This window comes from Caretta caretta, chromosome 4 (genome assembly GCF_965140235.1).
Source record: "Caretta caretta isolate rCarCar2 chromosome 4, rCarCar1.hap1, whole genome shotgun sequence".
In the NCBI taxonomy this organism is placed as follows: domain Eukaryota; kingdom Metazoa; phylum Chordata; order Testudines; family Cheloniidae; genus Caretta; species Caretta caretta.
The window spans coordinates 72788807-72809483 of NC_134209.1; the positions used below are offsets into that span (position 1 = coordinate 72788807).

Consider the following 20677-nt stretch of genomic DNA (forward strand, 5'->3'; position numbering starts at 1 on the left):
GGGATTAGGAGGTTGCACACCAGCTAAACCAGGAATCATGTCTGTGACAGAAGTGAGGTACCTAACCAGAAGGTACTTCGCGGACACCTCATTTGATGAGGACTGGAAGTTAAAATAAGCACAATGGAGAATAATACAAGGCAATATTCTGCAAGATTACTACTAGACTGCAGCCCTTCTACCTTGTACACAGCATGCTTCATTGCTGAATGTTAGTGAAAGATTTCAAATTTCTGTGAGGAGTTGGAAGTTCAAGGTTTGAAAGGGAGAATGCACACCGACTTCCAGTTTCCCTCCAAGACTTGAAAAACCAGGACAAATCTCTGTGTGGCAGACATGGAAGATTAAAGCGGAAGTTGAAGTATAAAACTTAAAAGATAAAAGTCATCATCATTTTGGTAATTAACATTACTAGCAAAGTAGAATTAGGGTAAAGGTTTCAAGTTTAAGACCCCTTTTTATTCCATCCCCTCAAGGGAGGTAGAGTATTTATGTAAAAAGGCCATCACTTTAGCGTGGTTTACTGATAACACTAAAATCCTTTTCTCTTGCAGATGGCTTTCAACACCCTGACCTCCTCTTCACATTTGATCTCACTTTCAACACATACCATTTTCTCTATCTCATAACGCATCCAGTTTCACTCAGCCACCTTCCAGGGACGAGAATGTTTTTTTTCCACCAACATAAATCAAAATGTTTTTTAAAATGAAAACAGAAAAAGACTACCCCACAGCAAAAAGGATAAGAAGTCAAGGATCTCAATGAACAGCCTAAAAGATCGTCTTACATTGGAGTGACCACGACTGTTGTCTGTTATTAAGGTATTTTCAACTCCTATATTAAAGAATAGTTTTCTCTGCCAGTTCAGCAATACTCTGTATACCTTTTAGCTGCAAGGAACTACATCCACAGGTGAAAAGCCTCAGAACCAGTCACCCCTAAATGCTGTCCCACCTGTTAACCTCCACTTTGTTATTTGCCTACCATGAATGATGAAAGTACAGCCTCAAATGGAAAAAAATATTAATATAATTAAAAATGCAGCTCATTTGGAGGACAGAAGTTAGTCATACTTTTACATTATATTGCATTTTCTACAGATAGATATAATTAGACTTTCACACATTTGATTCAGTAAGTTCCATTATATATTCTTTTTTCAGGTAAGAGATAGAGAGATAATTTATATCTAACCAGGGATTTTATAGACTAGATACATAGACGTAAGAAAGCACACTAAATACTATGGAAGTAAATAACTGCTGAACTTATTTAACTCCATGCTTCACTGATGTAATCAGAAGTCCGGAAAAGAAATCTGTTGGTTGTTTCCTTATCCCTTGTTTTGAATTCACAAGAAAGGCCCTCATATGGCAAAAGTACATATGAATAATTGGCAAAAGTGAGTTATTCCATTTACTTCATTAACTTCAGTGGGACTCCTCACATGATGATTAAAGTCATTCATGGCCATAAGTGTTTACACTTCCCATAGTAAACAACTCTCTCTTCCATGTGATTCAAATTGATCATTGTACATTGCAAACTCACATAAAAATTGCAATACATAGATATTTAGGTTTGTAATGTGTAGCTATGGACTAGAGCTACTATGGCTTTACTGGTATTTTGTCTCTGACAAATTTCATTCTTTACTTTTTTTAAAAAAGCTACATACTGGTACACAGACATACAGTATACTCAGTAGTGAATCTGATGCTGCTGTCATTTAAAATCAATAGGGAAACTCCCACTGGCTATAGTAAAGGCAAGAGAATGCCTAGCATAAATTACTGGGGAAAAATAGATAAATATACTTTTAAGAAATATATTTATTACAGAATTTGAGTTTTCCCAAGCAATTAACATGCTGGCAACTGCAGGTGAAAAGTAACTAGTATTATTAGGAATATTGGCTACACATAGCATACAACAGATAATGTCTTCTCTGAAGTGCAGTGTTATTTGGATCGTGGTAGTGCCCTAAGTCCCCCATGAGGATCAGGGATTGTTCTAGGTGCCATACAAATATGGAAGATGTCCTGATTTGTTTACAAATCCATCTATTTTCAACATATTCCACAGGTATTTTCCAGAGGTGCAAGAGACGACAAAAAAAATCAATGTGTTCCTCATCATTCCAGGCATGATTGATTGTTTATATTAAAGACACACTCAATTTTTATATGTACCACGGTATATCCCTGAGTATCCTAGAAAATTAACTAATAAGTATCCATAATCAGTTTTCTAAGACAGTTGGGAGATGTGATCTAGCATACAGGAATAGGACTGAATCCCAAATGGTACACTATCCTTTCCTTTCAATGAAAAAATAAATTAACACTAAATTTTAGTATAAGAACATCAGGGAAAGTGCATTAGTCTATGTATAAGAAGTAGAACAGAAATAAACACATATTCTATATGAAAAATAAATTACACACACCCATACACACACACCCCAACTGCCATTAAAAAAAACAACAGTATTTTCCAACAGTTATCACCTAGAATTTGAATAGGATAGACCAGTGATAATAGTTTGGAATGTACTTGCAAATGTTGACCATTGTATAGACATAGAATACCATTATTATGATATACTAAAATTGCATATTTTCCATATTTTACTTATGGAAGTATGTTTTAGGATATCTTTAGTATCCTTCTAAGCTACCTCTAATAAAGTCTAAAACACTTCCCCCTCTACCTACCCCCAATATTCACTAATAGTAACTATCAAATATTCAGTATTTTTCTGTCTAGATCATTCTAAATCAATGAATTTTGTTAGTTTTAAGAAACTACGTAAAAACAGACACTTATATAAATAGTAAGCATTAAGATAAAACACAAAGATTCTGAAAAGCAAAACAAAAGGGAAAAAACAAATAAACCATTCAAGTATATTCAAATATTATTGAATGTTATCTCAGTAACTAGATCTAATTCTAAAACAATTACAGCAAATAAACATTCAAAACACACATAGACAGAAGGAAAATACTTAGAATATACCACACAAAAATGGACGGTAACCACAAATTTAAGTACTTGTAAATAATGTGTCAAAGGCCTCCTGCCAGAAACAACAAAAACTATGTTGTTTACTGTTGTTCATAAGGAAGTAAAATCATCTCTCTATTGGGAAAAATGTAAACCAGAAAGACTAGGACCACAAACATTATTATAAATGTATGTGCAATCTGATACATAATAGCTAAATTAGGTTTATACAAGGGCAGCACGCTGCTTCAAAGATTCTGAAATAGATATTCATAATGTTAGTTTTATGGAGGTCTCTTTTCACAGCCTTCTCCCTGCATTGGAAAAAAAGGCTTTTGACACAGTTGAGTGGCAACAACCTTAGTGTACCAAAAAAAACCCATAATTGTTTCATTAGCTCCTGTCAATATACTGTGTAAGTACACAAGTATGCTTGTGATATATCTTGACTAATGAGACAATTCAAAGAATTCTAAGTTATATAAAATTGTCATTGATGAAGTAAGAGTGTAATTTAAGGACTTCAATGTGGAGAAGGCTTGAAATGTCTTCATATCAACAATACAAAAAATCATCTGAAATCTGCATCCCCCAAGCAAGGGAAAAAACTTGTAGGGAAAGGCTCCAGATCCAGCTGGATGAGTAACTACCTCAAAAAGATTATTGGAGTAAGCAGGGAACCTATAAGGAATTCGGGGGGTGGGGAGGCTTGATTAGTAAAGAAAAATACATTTTCTAACCTCCATGTTGTAGGAATAACGTGAGAATTGTTGAAAGTCAAACTGAATTAGCTCTTGCCAAGGAAATTAAAATAAATACCAAGGGGTTATTTAGTTCTATAAATAAAAAGAGAATAAAGAAGGATGAGGTTAGGTTGCTACATCATGTGGATGGGAAGGAGATGAAAGATAATCTAGGTATGGGCCCAGAACTAAATGAGTATTTTGCCTCATTTTTCAATAACTATGATAATATGGAACCTGTGCATGAAGGCAGTATGGCTAATAGAAATGAGTGCAAGGACAACCATTTAGGGTCTAACAATAAGAATTTTTCCTACAAGCTGTGGGCTCATCAGTTGGAAGCAAAAAAGGAGGAGAGAGACCTGGGTGGGTGGGTTGATCACAGAATGACTATGCGACACCGATGGCAGATGGCTGCAAAAAAAGAAAATGCGATCCTAGGATGTATAGGTCAAGGAATTTCCAGTAGAGATTGAAAAGTATTAAATGACATTGTACGTGATGCTGGTACGACCTCATTTTGAATACTGCGTACAATTCAAAAAAGATTGATTTTAAGAAATCATGTTCAAGAAAGATTAATTTAAACTGGTACAAGTGCAGAGAAGAGCTGCTAGAATGATTTTAGGAGAGGAGATTGAAAAGCTTGGCTTCTTTAGTCTAGCAAAAAAAAAGTGGAGAGGAGATATGAATGCTCTCAATAAATGCATTGGGGGTAAATAACAGTGAGGATGAAGAGCTAAAGGATAAGGATAGCACAGGAACAAATGGATATAAACTAGCCAGGAACAAAGTCAGGATAGAAATGTAGAAGGTTTCTACCCTTCAGAGGGGTGTGTTTCTGGGTGTGTGTCTCAATAGGAGCTGTGGGAGCAAATAACTAAAACAGTTTTAAAAGAGAGAGACGGACAAATCTGGGAGTGTGATTATATGACGGAGTTGCTTGTGATGGTAGGGGGAAGGGCTCAGAAGCCCTGCAGCTCATTTCCACTTTATGTCATATGTCCCTAAAAGCTCATGCTTCATAGTTTCAGCTGGCCACTTGCAGGGGTGAAGAAGGGATTTCTCCTTCCCCCAATGTGTTCTGGGGTTTTCTGTTTGTTTGACCCCACCCCAAAGTATCAGAGATAGCCATGACTGGCAATGAGACACCTGGACAGAGTGGATCAGGACTCTGAGGTGGCACCTAGCATTCTCTCTTTCAGGTGTTAGACTGGCTGGCTTTTGCTCACATACTCAAGGTCAAACTGATCCCCATATCTGGGGGTCAGGGGAGAATTTTCCCCCAGGTCACTTTGGCAGTGACCTTGGGGCTTTTTTGCCTTCCTGTGCTCCATGTGGGTACAGGGCACTTGACAAGATTATCTGGAAATATCTCTCAGTCATTTCCAAGGAATTGCAGGGGCCCCAAGCACTGGTGTACTTCGGTCCCTCCCATTCTCAACCTGTGGCACAAAATATCCTTGTCTCATGCAGGTTATAATACTTTGGTTTCATTTCAGTTGTTGGGTGGTGTTGATGGCCTGTGGTATACAGGACGTCAGTCTAGATGATCTAGTGGTCCCTTCTAGCCTTAAATTCTATGACTCTAAAATATGCTTGTGGCACCTTAGAGACTAACCAATTTATTTGAGCATGAGCTTTCGTGAGCTACAGCTCACTTCATCGGATGCTCATGCTCAAATAAATTGGTTAGTCTCTAAGGTGCCACAAGTACTCCTTTTCTTTTTGCGAATACAGACTAACACGGCTGTTACTCTGAAACCTAAAATATGCTTGTTTGTCTACTGACAGAGACAACTTGATTGAAAAGACTCTGGATTATTCTCATTTTTAAATAACTGCCTACTTGGTGGTTTATAAAGTTAATAAAACAGATTTCTTATCATTACTATTCTCTAAACACCCAGGATGAGTTAGAGGCCAATAAGACCCCAAGACTCACTACTCTGGCAATCACAGTGTCAATTTCCTCACTTGAGATGTCAGTCAATGCCTTGTCTAGCTCTTCAAAAGAATTTTCTTCTTCCTACCATCATGTAGGACAATCCTTTCAGGGCTCAGTTTAAACTACTTGTTTTTCATCATTGTCCTTTTGTCTTGCAGGCATTGTGGCATCAAATAAAGTTAGTTACCACCGTTATGATGACAATGAAGCCTGTGGCACCTCACAAGAGGTCTAATATAAATATTGAAAAGGAAAATGGACAGTATTGATCAGTGGGGCACTCTGTGGGGGAGGGATAGCTCAGTGATTTGAGCATTAGCCTGCTAAACCCAGGGTTGTGATTTCAATCCTTGAGGGGGCCATTTAGGGATCTGGAGCAAAAATTGGGGATTGGTCCAGCTTTGAGCGGGGGGTTGGACTAGATAACCTCCTGAGGTCCCTTCCAACCCTGATATTCTATGATTCTATATGTGAGGACTCTTGGGGATGTGGAAATTGCCCATCACTACTCCAAGCCCTGTTTGAGAGGAATGATTGAAGCCATTACAGCTAGCTCTTGTAATCTAGTCAGCAACATTTTGTAATCAACTGTATTGAAAATTGCAGTGAGATTGAATAGCCACATTCCAATCTGAAACTCGATTGTGGAGGGCTCAGGGTGTTTGTATACTCTCAGATTTTCGATACTCATCATCTTGATTAATTTGTCAAGGGACTGGAGGTTGGAAACAGGACCAGCAGAATCTGGAGCACCTGTGAGCATTATATGTTGATGAACAAGGTGAACCATGGCATGTTGGCAGGTTATCTTCTTTGAAGGCAATATTGATAATTTCAGTTAAACCCAGGCACTTTTCATTTGCTGTCATTAGCCAAGAGACAGGCAAATATCTTCTTCATAAGGCAAGAGCTGCAGAGTTTCTTGGTATAAAAAAAACCCCTATTTTTAACCCATATGGCCCACAGAATATTGGTCTTGATATTTGTCACTGACCCAGAATTACATATTTCTCAGTTTCAGGTTAGTGCCCTTTCAGGGGACCATTTATGGGTCACAGGGAGAAGGAAAAATATCGTTGACTAGCTGCTTTTAAAAAGAAAGTGTGAAACTCCTCAGAGTTGAAATATAAATAGACTTGGAATTATTAGAATTTTATTGGTAATTGTTGATTTCTCCATACACACACTGATGAAAAAAATATTTCCATCAATAATCATTGAAATGTACACACAGGCAAAGAAAGAAAAATGTTGCTTAAGAACTTGTCATAGATTGACTTAAGATATTCACTTCTTATATTTTGAAATGTGTTAGAACAGTTGAAAAATTTTAATTTTTTGAATCTCAATTTACTGTCACTAAGTGGTCTGACTCCACTGTTGTCTGACACTGCCTAATTTTCCACAACTGTGAAAATTTCAAATGATTAAAACATTTTAAAAATGCTTATCTGCTGAAATTATGGGGAAAAAATTGAATTCTGCCAAGCCTAAATATTAATAGTTCTCTCAGAGATGGATTAGCGCAGCGTCGGGCAAACTACAGCCCGCGGGCCGAATCTGGAGTTTAGACGGAACTTTTCTTTTTTTCAAAGGAACAAAATGAGTAATTGAGAGACCTAGAGACATTCCAATAATTATTTTCAAGTCATAATGTTTATTAAAAACAAATGTAGCATAGATGTTTCTGAAGTTACACAAGAAACTGATAAGTAGCAACATGACATTTAGCACATTTAAACATTTAAAGAAAGCAGCTGAAATACTAAGTGAGGATGCTTACAGTACTATCCTTTTAGAATATCATGTGTTCAATTAAACAAACAGTTGTATTTATATGAACACTCGTGAGAGCCAAAACAGTTATATTGTGATTAGTCCAAGCACGTCAGAGTTCAGAAGGAAAACTGCAGTTCAATTTTTTTTCTTCTAGAACAGTACATGATGCTACCATAACTCTATAACTGCCCCTATCATGAAGGAAATGTTCCTCACTTTCCCAGAAAACAGTTGTCTCTTCACCCAGAAAAGAATAAAAATAAAATAGAGAATATTAAGAACAAATTAGTATTATGATAAAGGAAACTGAAATATTAAAAGTGAATTTTAATTTGTCACCCATAATGAAACTTTGGGAAAAATAATAGTTAGATGAGACTTTCATTAAAAGGAAGAAATTTAGTCAAGATGCCTATAAAACATAATCCACGCCCTTGAATTTGGACTGCAAACCCATCACTTAAACATCTAGTAAATGACCCAATTTGTTGACATGGCCCTGTAGCTTTTTATAGCCTTTCCATAAAGAAGTTATTACATCCATTCCCTTTATTTTGTTTTAGAGTGTTTGAATGAGCCCCAGAACCACAAGCAAGTTAAGCAGGCCCTCCTCAAATGGAAGTGGCCTCCTATAATTCACCACTACCGGTGAAATATTCAGACCAATGTTTGTAGATTGGAAACACCATACATTAACACACACCCCAAGAGAATTTCCTGTGCCTTTTGTCTTTCTAAATGCTTGGCTGTTGTATAAAATGAGGGCCGCTTTCCATTCAAGTAACAGAGAGAGACACCTCCAGTAAGACTTGCATCTCTCAGTACCTTGAGAAAAATGTAAATTACTCAGTGCGGGGGGTGGAGGGGGAATCAGAAATTCAACTCTAATCAGTTATTTTATTTTGGGAACATTATAAAACGCATAGCTGGACAACTGAATACTAACTGAACTTCTTGTTAAAGACTATTAAGGTGACAAGAGTATTTTTCCGGCTGCAGTACTATTACCTGTTACTTCATGAATCTGCACCTCTATTAGCAAACCCATTTTTCCTACTGACAGGTTTCAGAATAACAGCTGTGTTAGTCTGTATTCGCAAAAAGAAAAGGAGTACTTGTGGCACCTTAGAGACTAACCAATTTATTTGAGCATAAGCTTTCGTGAGCTACAGCTCACTTCATCGGATGCACGAAGTGAGCTGTGGCTCACAAAAGCTTATGCTCAAATAAATTGGTTAGTCTCTAAGGTGCCACAAGTACTCCTTTTCATTTTTCCTACTGCCTTTGTTTTGAAAAACAGCAGCAGAGAATAGCAGCACTGGATCGATTCAAGCAGATGTAATGCAAGCTTCTCCAAAAAACCTCTGTTAGCGCAATTCACGCCTCACAAAAAACACTCCCTAGTATTTTACATCTGGGCTCTTTTCCTCAGTAGAAACATACAACTTTAGTGATATGTACCAAACTGAATAACAGTTTGAAGATGTGAAATATTGGGAACTACATTAAGGACATCATTCGTATATCTTTTATATCCTAAAGCTGTTTTGAAGCAGAGTTATCAGATTACACAGCTAATGCATTAACTAAATGCACCACCTAACCTCCTGCCTCTCTTCCTTTTTACGTCATTTATTATCAATTCATATCAAGACTATGTGGTAAGAACCAAAGTAAAATAATGTTAACACAGTTTTTGATGAACATAAGCAGCTATGGATCTTTTTTTCAAATAAGTTTGTTATTTTACACTAACATACTGATTTCAATGAATTTAAGCCGGTCTTCGTATACTGGCTCTTGATAACAATGTTTCAAAAATACAAAGTAAGGACGATGATAATGGAGTTTAACACTGTCTTGTCAATCATTACAGATGATTCCAGAATTTTGATAAAGGTTTTGATGCCCACCCACACTAGGGTTGCCAACTTTCTACTCGCATAAAACCAAACACCCTTGTGCCGTCCTCTGTCCCTCCTCCAAAGCCCCGAACCTGACCCCTTCTCCGAGGCCCCGCCCCTGCTCACTCCATCCCCCCTCCCTCTGTTGCTTGCTCTCCCCACCCTCATTCACTCACTCACTCATTTTCACCAGGCTGGCTCAGGGGGTTGGGGTGCAGGAGGGGGTGAGGGCTCAGGCTTGGGGTGCAGGCTCCAGGCCAGAAATTAGGAGTTCAGGGTGCGGGAGGGGGCTCCGGGCTGAGGCAGTAAGTTGGGATGTGAGAAGGGATGAGGGCTCTGGCTGGAGGTGCGGGCTCTGGGGTGGGGACAGGGTGAGGGGTGTGGGGTGCAGGAGGGGGTTGGGGGTGGAGCTGCGGGGTTTGAAATATTGGAGGGGGCTCCAGGCTGAGGCAGGGGGTTAGGGTGTGGGAGGGGGGTACAGGGGCTGGGCTGGGGGTGCAGGTTCCAGGGTGGGGCCAGAAATTAAGGGTTCAAGGTGCAGGAGAGGGCTCCGGGCTGGGGCAGGGGGTTGGGGTGTTTGGACGGGGGGGGGAGGTGAGGGCTCTGGCTGGGAATGCAGACTCTGGTGTGGGGCCAGAGATGAGGGATTTAGGGTGCAGGAGGGGGCTCCAGGCTGGGCCTGAGGAGTTTGGAGTGTAGGAAGGGGCTCCGGGCTAGGGCAGGGGGTTGGGTTCAGAAGGCAGTGAGGGATGCAGGCTACAGGCAGTGCTTACCTCAGGCAGCTCCCGGAAACAGCGGCATGTCCCCCTTCTGGCTCCTACACGGAGGCGTAACCACGCGGCTGTGTGCACTGCCCCATCTGCAGGCGCTGCCCCCGCTTCTCCCACTGGCCGTGGCTCCCAGCCAATGGGAGCTGCAGAACCAGCACTTGGGGCGGGGGCAGCATGCGGAGTCCCCTGGCTGCCCCTACATCTAGGAGCCAGAGAGAGAACATGCCACTACTTCCAGAAGCCGTGCGGAGCCACGACGGGCAGGGAGCCTGCCTTAGCCTTGCTGCACCACCAACCAGACTTTTAACTGCCCGATCAGCGGTGCTGACTGGAGCTGCCAGGGTCTCTTTTCAACCAGGTGTCCCTCTTTGTCCATTCAAAAACTGGACACCTGGCAACCCTAACCCTCACTCTCCTTTTTAACATTTTGAAACTGATAATAAGGAATGCATAGCAATAGCTACACTGGGAGAAATATGATCTAGCAGACACAGCACTGAACTTTGAGTCAGGAGACTTCCCAGCTATGCCACTAACCTGCTGTGTGACTGCAAGGAAATACATTTTTTGCCATTTCCCCATCTGTCTTGTCTATTTAGATTGTAAGCTCTTTGGGCCAGGAAAAATCTCTCACTGTGTGTTCAACACCTAGCATAATGAAGGCCTACGCCTTCTGGCACCCTAAGCACTACTTTAAAACAAGTAATCATGTCTTCTCTCTTATGCCTCACTAGTCCATGAGGAACATTAGTGCCTTCCAACTTTGCCTGTCTTCTGCTGCAGTCTTAGCTTCTTACCAAGTCATTCTGATAGCTTACAATTCTGCTTCTATTGTACATCTCCATATTCTCCTTGGTCTACTTCATCACCTCTTGCCGTCGGCGTTCCAGTCCAATGCCTGTCTTATTATGTTACTTTCCTCCATGTGTGTCCTAGCCATCTCCATTTTTATTCCATAATTTCCTTTCCTGTTGGTTTCTGTTTCATCCTCCACCAGAGCTCTTCATTGGTGAATTTTTCTGGCCATCTGTTATTGAGGATTTGTCGAAGACAGCTGTTTATGAAAACTTGGAGTTTAGATAGTAAAATCTTAATAAGTCTCCAAGTCACCGTACAGGAAGACCAACTTTACAATGGTGTTAAATATTTCAAGTTTTTCTTGGAGGGCAAGATTTCTATTTATCCAGATCGGCTTTAAGGTTACAAAAGCCTGTTTAGCTTTTGCTATTCTGGCTTTAATGTCTTCACCTGTACCACCTGTTGTATTTACAAAGCTGACAAGATATATGAAATATCGGACCTCTTCTATATCAGTCCCAGAAAGTGGTCTTGGTGTTTTTTGTTGTGTGTTGATTCTCATGCTTTTAGTTTTCTTTAATGGTACGTAAGCCTGGAGATCATATCTCTGTGGGTATTGGATAGCAAGCTGATGTCATCTGCAAAGTCAAGGTCCTCTAACTTCTCTGTGAAAGTCCATTGTATGCCTCTTGGCTATTCTATAATTTCTCTCATTACCCAATCCACAACCAATAAGATCATGGGTGACATCAGACATCTTTGTCTGACACCTGCAGTAACCTTGAATGGCTTAGTCAGCTCGCCATTATGTATAACTTCCCATTTCATATTTTCATGGAAGCTCTGAATGCCGTTCACAAATTTCTGAGGGATTCCATAGTGGTGTAGCAACTTCTGTAAAACTGTCCTTTCCACTATATCAAAGACTTTTTTGGAAATCTATAAAATTCATATAAAAGAGTGACTGCCAGGGAGAGGAATAGCTCAGTGGCTTGAGCATTGGCCTGCTAAACCCAGGGTTGTGAGTTCAATCCTTGAGGGGGCCCTTTAGGGATCTGGGGCTAAAATTGGGGATTAGTCCTGCTTTGAGCAGGGGGTTGGACCAGATGACCTCCAGAGGTCCCTTCCAACCCTGAGATTCTATGAGATTTGTTTGACCAACAGTCCTATGATGACAGGATTATCATTACTACATGATTTCACCTGTCTGACCCCTGCCAGTTCTCATCATCACCTTTATTCTATCTAGAAAAAATCTGTGTAAATATCTTACTTGGGAGAGACAGCAATTGAATGCCCCTCACGTTTTACACTGACTGAAGTCTTCTTTCTTTGTCAGCTTCATTATATAACCCTTTCCCCATTCATTTGTTTTTTTTTTTCCTTCTTCCATTATGTTTTGTAAGAGGTCTGTCAAACTGTCTACTGTATTCTTTGAGTCCACCTTAAAATCCCCCATGGGAATGTTATCCAGACTTGGTGCCTTTCCACATTTTAACCGATTGCTCTCTCTAGTTCTACTCTGGTGATAGATTCAAAAATAAAAACATATTAAGAAAAATCCAGGAAGAATTTCAAGGGTGGAAGTATCTGGGGTTTTTTGCAGAGGAAACAGGATAAGACTTGAAAGATCTTCTCACCTTGCTTTTAATCATATTTTCAGTAAATGTTTACACTTCATTCATGAAAATTAATTAATAAGAGCCAAATTGCCATAGAAAAAAGATAATGTTTTAAGGACTCCTTCTTTGCATCTCTTCCACTATTAGTACAATGAGAGAATTTGACTGTATGAAAAATAACTTTTGAACACTACCTTATTTCTATCAGAGTTGAAATGTGACAAGGTGCAGGGATACTACATGGTCCCCAGTAAATGAGAGGTTCACTCAGATTCTTTTACCCTCCCACGAATAAGTGGAAAGGCTATAAAAAGGATGAACTAAGACTATGTCTTCACTGCAGAGTTAACTCCGCGGCAGTTAGCCTAGTTCAAGTAAGAGCAGCCACACTGGCAAATAACACTCAAGCTGTACAGATGGATTGTATTAGCAGCTAATGAGTTTCTACTATCTCAAGTGCAACTTATACCCACAGGGTATAGGTTAAAAAACCCACAGGGCAACAGTTGAGCTACAACCCTGAGCAAACTCTGCACTGAAGACAAGCCCTCAGAGACAGAAGGCCCGATACTCCACTGCCTTGCACAGTTGTTTACACCTGTGCAAGGGGAATCTAAAATGCCAAATAAGAATGACAATATTTTACACCACTTAGCATTCATTTGACACATTTGCAATAGAGTGGAGTATTAACCCACCAGCCCAGGAGGAGAACCTCTGGGCAAGTCAGCGCTCACTAACCTGATTCTAAGGACTGGGTTGACTCAGAGACTGAGGAAGTTTTTAACTGACATTTCCTTTTGCTCATATTACCTTGCTTGCTTTCTGTTCATAAAGATTTTCTCCAGTTTATGTTTTGTTTCGACTCAACCATCCCACCAATGTACAGAGATTAGCTATTTTTATAACATTATTTATCGGTTATTTGTAGTTACATCAGAGGACCCATTAATACAATAGGACTTGAATCCAGATAGCATGTTGTGGGAGCATGAGATTAACTGTATATAACCCCAGTGTAATATTGGCAATATGCTCTCTCTGCAAAGGGATCAAAAGGCAGGTGCATACCTGTGGACCAAGAATGCATAAATCTTCTGGACTCTGAAAACTTAAAATAGTATCCCACAAGTTTCTCAAGAATGTGAAAATTATACTGCAGCTTTGTGCTGATAAAACATTACGAGGTTTCATCTACATGGTGTTCCCAAATATTTCAGGTTCAAATAAAAGCTGCACAAGTCTTCCAAACAAGGAGTAACAGGTCTGAGTCAACCACAGTGTGCAAATCATTTACTGGATCCAAAGCAATCAGGTACATATAAATTTATTTAAGTGCTTATTAAACATTCACATGTGGGAATGTTACTTCTGTTATTGTTCTGCAGTACAATTCCTTTACAAAGCTATGTACTCTGCTGAAAGTTACTTGTCTACTGGGACATCCTCCAAAGTGCTCACCCACCATGAGGTTCATTTTGCATGACATCCATTTTGTGACTGAGGTGAAAATTGCTCTTTTTTACATACAAAAAGCCATAAAGAGGTGGAGCAACAGCCTAAATTCCACTCAAATAAGCTAATCTTGTGAAAAGGAGAGCAGACTGCAACAGTTAGGAATTGCCAGACAGGTCTAATGACTACATGAAAAACGTTGCTATAAAGCAATACCACTGCTGCAGGCAGCAAAGCACAACTTTGCTACTACATGTCGGCTGGAATAATAATTAGAACCAAAAGGTTAGGATTAAATCCTAACCATGTAGATGACTTTATCTACAGAGTTCAACATGAGACCTCCACTAGAATGGCTCTCATGGGCTCAAGGTATACATTCTGTTTCCCTCTCTGATATGAAAGGACTGCATGAGGTGCAAAAAAAAAAACAAAAAAAACACATAGTTTAAATACTAATTTGTGGTTCAAGTTCTGTAAATCTATTAGAAAACAATAACTGCAAGAAATCAGATTTTAAGCAAACTGCATTCAATATTCAAGTCTAGATATGTAACAAATGTAGACAAAAGCAGGAGTGCACAGAAATGGAAACATGTAGGGAACTTTCCACACTACTAAAACAAACTTTACGTAACAGAGAGGAGAAGCTGAAATAAAGAAAGGTTACAAGTAGTACTATAAATATAGTGGTATTAATGTTAACAGTAAACTTCAAAGCCAATGATGAGTCTTAAAATGTTCTTGCAGTTATTTACTACACTGATTATGTGTTTGAAGATTTGTTAAAACTTTTCCAATTTGCCACATAATCCCTTGTTTAAAACTTTAAAAAGGGTGTTGTACAACCCTTAACTCTTTCCATAAAAGGGTTTTAAAAGTTTCACACCAAACCCACATTTTGAACTAAACAGAAACAGATTAAACTTCAGAAGTTTTTCATGTCTACTTTTCCTTTTAGATAAATAATTCTGAACATGTGACATCTATTTGCCAATGAAAAAAAACTGCACCACCCAGCATTAGTCAGCAGATTTTCTTCGTATTTGTCAGACCAGTTATAGCTGATAGCAGAACATTTAGATCTGGCTGTATTGAAATGCATTGTTTTATTGTGAGTAGTTTTTTTCTCTAAATATTCCATTTAAATTCAGTTTATTCTTGAAATCATGACTTTCTGAGTCTTGCAGGATTTGGATTGGGGATGTATAAAATGCACAGGCTTCTACAGGACTACTTAGAGGATTGAGTTAAATGAACTCAATCCTCCAAGGAAAATCCAGCACCAGCCCCTGACCATACTACAGTCAATTACCTTCCCCTACACAGCCTCAATCTCTCTTTGAAGATATGTGGTGTAAGAAGTGGGCAACCAATGCTTTGGTTTGAGTTATTGTGGGGAAATGTGGGAGGCCAGCCATGGGAAGGAGATTCAATGAATACTGGCTCTTCAGCTGTACATTGAAACTCCACCCATGTTCATGGAGCTTTTTGCAGGCCACAACCTGGAGGTTTCTGGGTGTATCAACCTCCAGTAGACTTCAGATTTGTTGCAAATAATTCAGACAGCTTTACTAAAAGTGCTGTCACTCTCCATTCCGGAATTCTTTATGAACTACACTTTTTACCATCATTTAACAAATTGTTACAGGAACTAGATCACTAAATCATAAGCAGAGGCTCCGTTGATGAGACAATAACTTGTAGAAAATCAACAGATACACTGGTGCACTACCTGTGATTGCTGTAATTCATGCTCGAAACTTGATTCCATGTGAATTAATATTTCTAACCAGTTGATTTTGGTTGTGTGTTGATTCATCTCAAGCCTTTGGTCTCCTGAAGTTCTACAGTAGTTTATTTTTTAAATGCAGATTACAGATAAACTATTTTGTCATACATGGCATCTGATAATAGGTTTTCCTGTCATCTTACACAAAGAAGTATTATGTAATATTCTTGTACGTATACCCTGATTTCTATCGTTTAATAGAATTGCTTTACAAAACTTATCTTGTCCCACAACAGCCAAAAATATGGCTAGAGAACCTACATTCTCCGGTCACTGCTATATTGCGGCCAAATTTGCTGAGAGATCAATAAACAAATCTCCTTTGTGGTAAATGAGTTGCACTCACTTCTGCCAGTGGTGAATTTGACCCATCCAACTTATCAAATGTTGAAACTATAGCACCATGAATGGGGGAATGAAAGACAAAAGGAGAGGTTCAGAAGTGGCAGGATGAAAGGAGTAACAGGAAAAGAGAGATGGGGAGGGGTAATAGGAGGGAAAAAATGCAATGAATGTAATAAAATCTTATGCAAGGGAGATTGGGAACTTCTCAAAAGAGTAATTGAATCTCAGAATTTTTTTCTTGGACCCTGTTTTGGTATGGGTACAAAGATGGTAATGAATGTATTTTAGAGAGCTATGATAGAAACTTACAAAGCTTTGTAAACTTGCCAACCCATTCAAGCAGAACCCTCTTGGTCAAAATTACACAGAAATGTGGAAACAATTCATCCATATAAATAGCAGCCTCCACCAAGTATAGCACATACTCCAATCCCATGCCTACCAAATGATCACTCACTTTTGAGCCTCCAAATGTAACAACTTATTAATCTTTAGTTTTGTAATTCAACTGAGTAAAGATATTCCAGAATTAAATAATTTTAAGACTTCTTAATGCCAAGCAGAGTTTACAAATAAACCTTCAAGAAACTTAAACTGATTATACCAGAGGGCTGACAAAAGCAAGTATGTAGTTTTAAGTGGTTTCATGTAGAACTATATTGGCCCACAGCACCCATCATGTTGAATTCCTGGCAGATGGCAGTAAAATACTTATTTCTGATGAGAATTTCTACCTTTTAATTGTGTACAAAAATTCAGACTAGGAAACCAGTATCTAAAATGTAATTCCTAATATGCAATATAACAAGAGAACACCTTACATTCCGCCCCTCCGCCCCCCCCCAAAAAAAAAAAAACTACATTGAGTCACACTGTACAGTTACATCTTCAAGTTAACGGTTTGGACTCTTGACAAAAAGGACCTGATCCTGCAAATACTTATATACATGCTTAACTTTATTCAAGCAATAAGTTATTAACTAACTCCCAGAGCAGTTTGAACAAATAATAGCTACTCTAGCATGCAGTCAGTACGATTTTAATTTGTTTTGTAGTACAACTGTTTGGCTAGATATCAATTTAGCAATTAGGAGTCAGAACTTTTTATTTCTAGGATGAAGGAGATAAGTGTTTCTCCCTCCCAGCCACCCTCTCCCCCCCCCCCCCCCGCTTTTTTCTTCTAACCAAAACATTGTATATAAAGCTTTGGCATGTGAACAGCAACATCTCCTAGCCAACTACATGGAGTTTTAACCTGCCTCTAGCTAAAAGCTATACACTCTTTAGATTGCTATAGAGTTAAAAAAAATCACTCTAATTAAATCAAGTTAAAACTGGTCTGACCAACGTTACTGATCCCACAAATAATTAAAGTGTGTCAAAAAAATTAAGTATTGGTTTTAGTTTTAGCTAAACTTTTACATTAGACTAAGTGCAACAGTTAAGAGCTGGAAATGAAAGCATAGGTCAACAACTATTCAGATAGCTATACTATATGAACTATATTTAATATATTAAGAGTAACATTTTTGGAACTCTTTTCTCTTTCTTCTGGTTTTGTAATTGTTACAAGACTGTGATGTAGTTACTGTACCTCACAAAGTGACAAACTGGATCATTAGCCACCTGAAGCTTGACCTCAGGCAGCTGCATTACCAGTGTATGAACAGTGCCTAAGTTGTGCTGTCAGATATAACTATTTATATTATCCATAAATATTTATTTTATAGCAATTCTACCTCTCTCCTGTGTTGCAGTTTCACTTTTCAGACTTTTTTATTGTACAACTAGGCAATAAGGCCTTAGTGTCTATTTAAGACCCTGTTGCACTGTCATATAACAAATCTCTTGTGGAAGGCTGACAACCTGTTATGTCTCTCACGTGAACTTTGTCTGCGTTGAGAAAACAATGGTAATTCAAACACTTCAATATGCTCCTTGTATACACCACATAAATAAAAGAGTAAAGCATATTTTCATTACATTTGCCCTGAATCCACTTTGTCTCTAGCTGGCTTCCTAAAACCTCCATCAGTCAGATGAATTGGGAGGATGGGAGATATTTCATTCTCACACAACATAGATATTTTCCTGTACTGAGGACAAAGGTTAGCCTGATTAATTTTCCTGTCAGGTTTCTGACTCTTTTGATCACTTTCCCCTAGCCCTTTGCAGTTGCTCTGATTAGAGACTGATCCCTGTGCTGCTCTTTGATCAGTAGCCCGGGCAGTCTGCAGGTGCCATATGTCATCACATTAGCAAACAGCAGCAATATTAATCTCTTCTGCTAAATTTGGTAACACCACACATTCTATTAACTCACATAATGCCTGTAACAGGCCACTTAGTTCTTTATTTGTTTTGTATTAAAAGATGCAGCATATAATACTTATATCAAGAGAGTCAAGTTCAAGATGACAGTTTTTGCTGAACTGAGCAAGTCTTTAAATTTGCATTTTTGTTATATTTCATTTATAACCTACTAAAACTTTGGGAGTATTCTGCTTGCACCTTTATGTTGGTTTGTCTAGGAGAAACAACAGTCTAGCTAACAGACAAACTGCTAAGATTTTCCCCCTTGTATATTGGCATACATCACTGGAAAACAGGGTGTTTAATAGCCTAATTGTAGACATTCTGCATAAATAGTGTGGTTTCATGTGGTACATAACATTTCTGTTTTTAAAGTAGTGTTTAAAATGACTTCATAATAGTAGATCAAGAGAAAAGGCCCTTAAAAATCTGAATAATGTAAATCATATGGAGTTCAGAGGCTAAGCAAATTACACACCCTGAAGCTGCCCTTGCTGTATGAAAGGAGCCTTTCTCCAGCTCTGAGCAATCCCCGCCCAAGGGAACTTGCATCTGAGAGTTTTCTAAACATTTCAGGTACACTTGAAAGCTGAAAGTAATTCTCATTTCCTATGCAGGAATAGCTGGTTTCCAGCACATACAAAATAGTGCCCATTCACCAACCGACACAAAAACACCCTACCAGAGAAGGAAGGATTAGGGCACAAAGGTGTGGTTAGAAAAACAAAAAGAAAGAAAAGAAACATTTTAAACCACCACCCACAAAATAAAGTCTCCAAACAGGCTGTGAGCTTCCTTCTTTGCTATCTTCTGGCTAGTTAATTGGTGCCCTTTTACCTCCCCTGCTTCAGTTAACGAGGCTGACAAGTTTCCTGGAGTAACAAACACACAGCGAAGACAGACCTGCCAAGTCTCATTCATTTTGGCTTCGATCTTAAAGGCTCACTTGGGCGACGTAAGATTTTTTTTTCCCCTCCCGCAGTGAGTTTCAATGAGATATTTACAGCCTCGCTCAGGACTGCCTGCACGGTGTGTTGTGCATTGTGAAGTTACACTCTGTTGAGAGAGCCACAGGTTCGAGACAGCCCGGCGTCCGAAGTTGCAGAGTTAATGCACCCTCCCCTCCTTCCCCAGCCTGGCTGGGAACACTGTCCGTGCCTTACCATTTTGCTCCTTGGCGCTGGAGAACTGCAGCTTGACGCTCAGATTGGACTCCGCTTGGGCTCCATGTCTCTGGCTGGCCAGGGCAGATGTCAGCAGGAGGAAGGCGAAGAGGAGCATTTGGCTGACCGGGGGAAGTTATCACACACACCAGGCACGTTCAGATCGCCGGCAAGTCCCGAGTCTCTTTCACCACCACCAGGCGATGGCTGCGCCGCTGGGGAGAAAGCAGCCCTGAGCCTGCTCTGGCAGCGCAGAAGTGCAGGGTAGTTTCCACATAATCCCATCCAAAACTTTGTCCTAGCGCCTTTCTCCGTGTCTCGGGGGGGGGGGGGGCGGGGGGCGCTAAAGGATCAAAGCAAAAGCTGGACCCACACCAGCTTCGCAAGGGCTCAGCAATCCGCGCGGGGCTGGCGAAGGCGCCCAGCGCACACTGGGGCCAAGGGCGGAGGGGACGAGAGGACTCGCCGCCGCCTCGGAGCGGCACCTGTCAGCTCCACAAGCAAAACAGCAGGAACGGCGCGGGGAGGGGGCGGAGAGCAAGGCGAGCTCCCTGAGAAACCCCTTCTTCGCCCTCTGCGAGACAGCCGCGCTGCCAGCCGGGCAGCGTCCTTCAGCCCCTCCGCAGGGCTCCGCTCCCCCCTCCTTCGCGTGTCTCTGCCCTGCCCCCCGGCGGCCCGGCCTCAGGGGAGGGGGTGGGAGCGCGAACAAAGTGCCCGTCCCAGCGCACGCAGCCGGGGCAGGCTGCTGCTGCTGCTCCGCTCTCCCCCGCCAGCGGCTGCACGCAGCCCGAGCCCGGCACCTGGTTTGAGTTTGACGCGACAGCGGTTCGCGTTAAAAGAAAGAGTCAAGACTAGCTCCGCCGCCCGGAGCCCCCAGCAAGCCGGCCCGGCTCCCCTCCCCCAGGAGCCTGCCCCTACTCCCCGCGGTCCCCCTCCTCCCCCAGAGCCCCTCGGCTCTTCCCTGCTGTCTCACCTTCCCCCGCCCCCTCTGCGCGGATCCCCCTTCTCCTCCTGCCCCGCACCCCGCAGTTCC

The 20677-nt window shown here is 40.5% G+C and overlaps 1 protein-coding gene across 1 annotated transcript in view; it reads right to left on the bottom strand.

Moving 5' to 3' along the window:
• PDGFC (platelet derived growth factor C) overlaps positions 1 to 20061 on the bottom strand; it is a 267306-nt gene extending 247245 nt beyond the window's left edge. Inside the window, exon 1 of the mRNA XM_048847495.2 lies at positions 19645 to 20061. Coding sequence (XP_048703452.1) covers positions 19645 to 19762 — 118 coding nt within the window. The 5' untranslated portion in view covers positions 19763 to 20061. The remainder of the gene's footprint in view (positions 1 to 19644) is intronic.
• Positions 20062 to 20677: the final 616 nt, after the last annotated feature.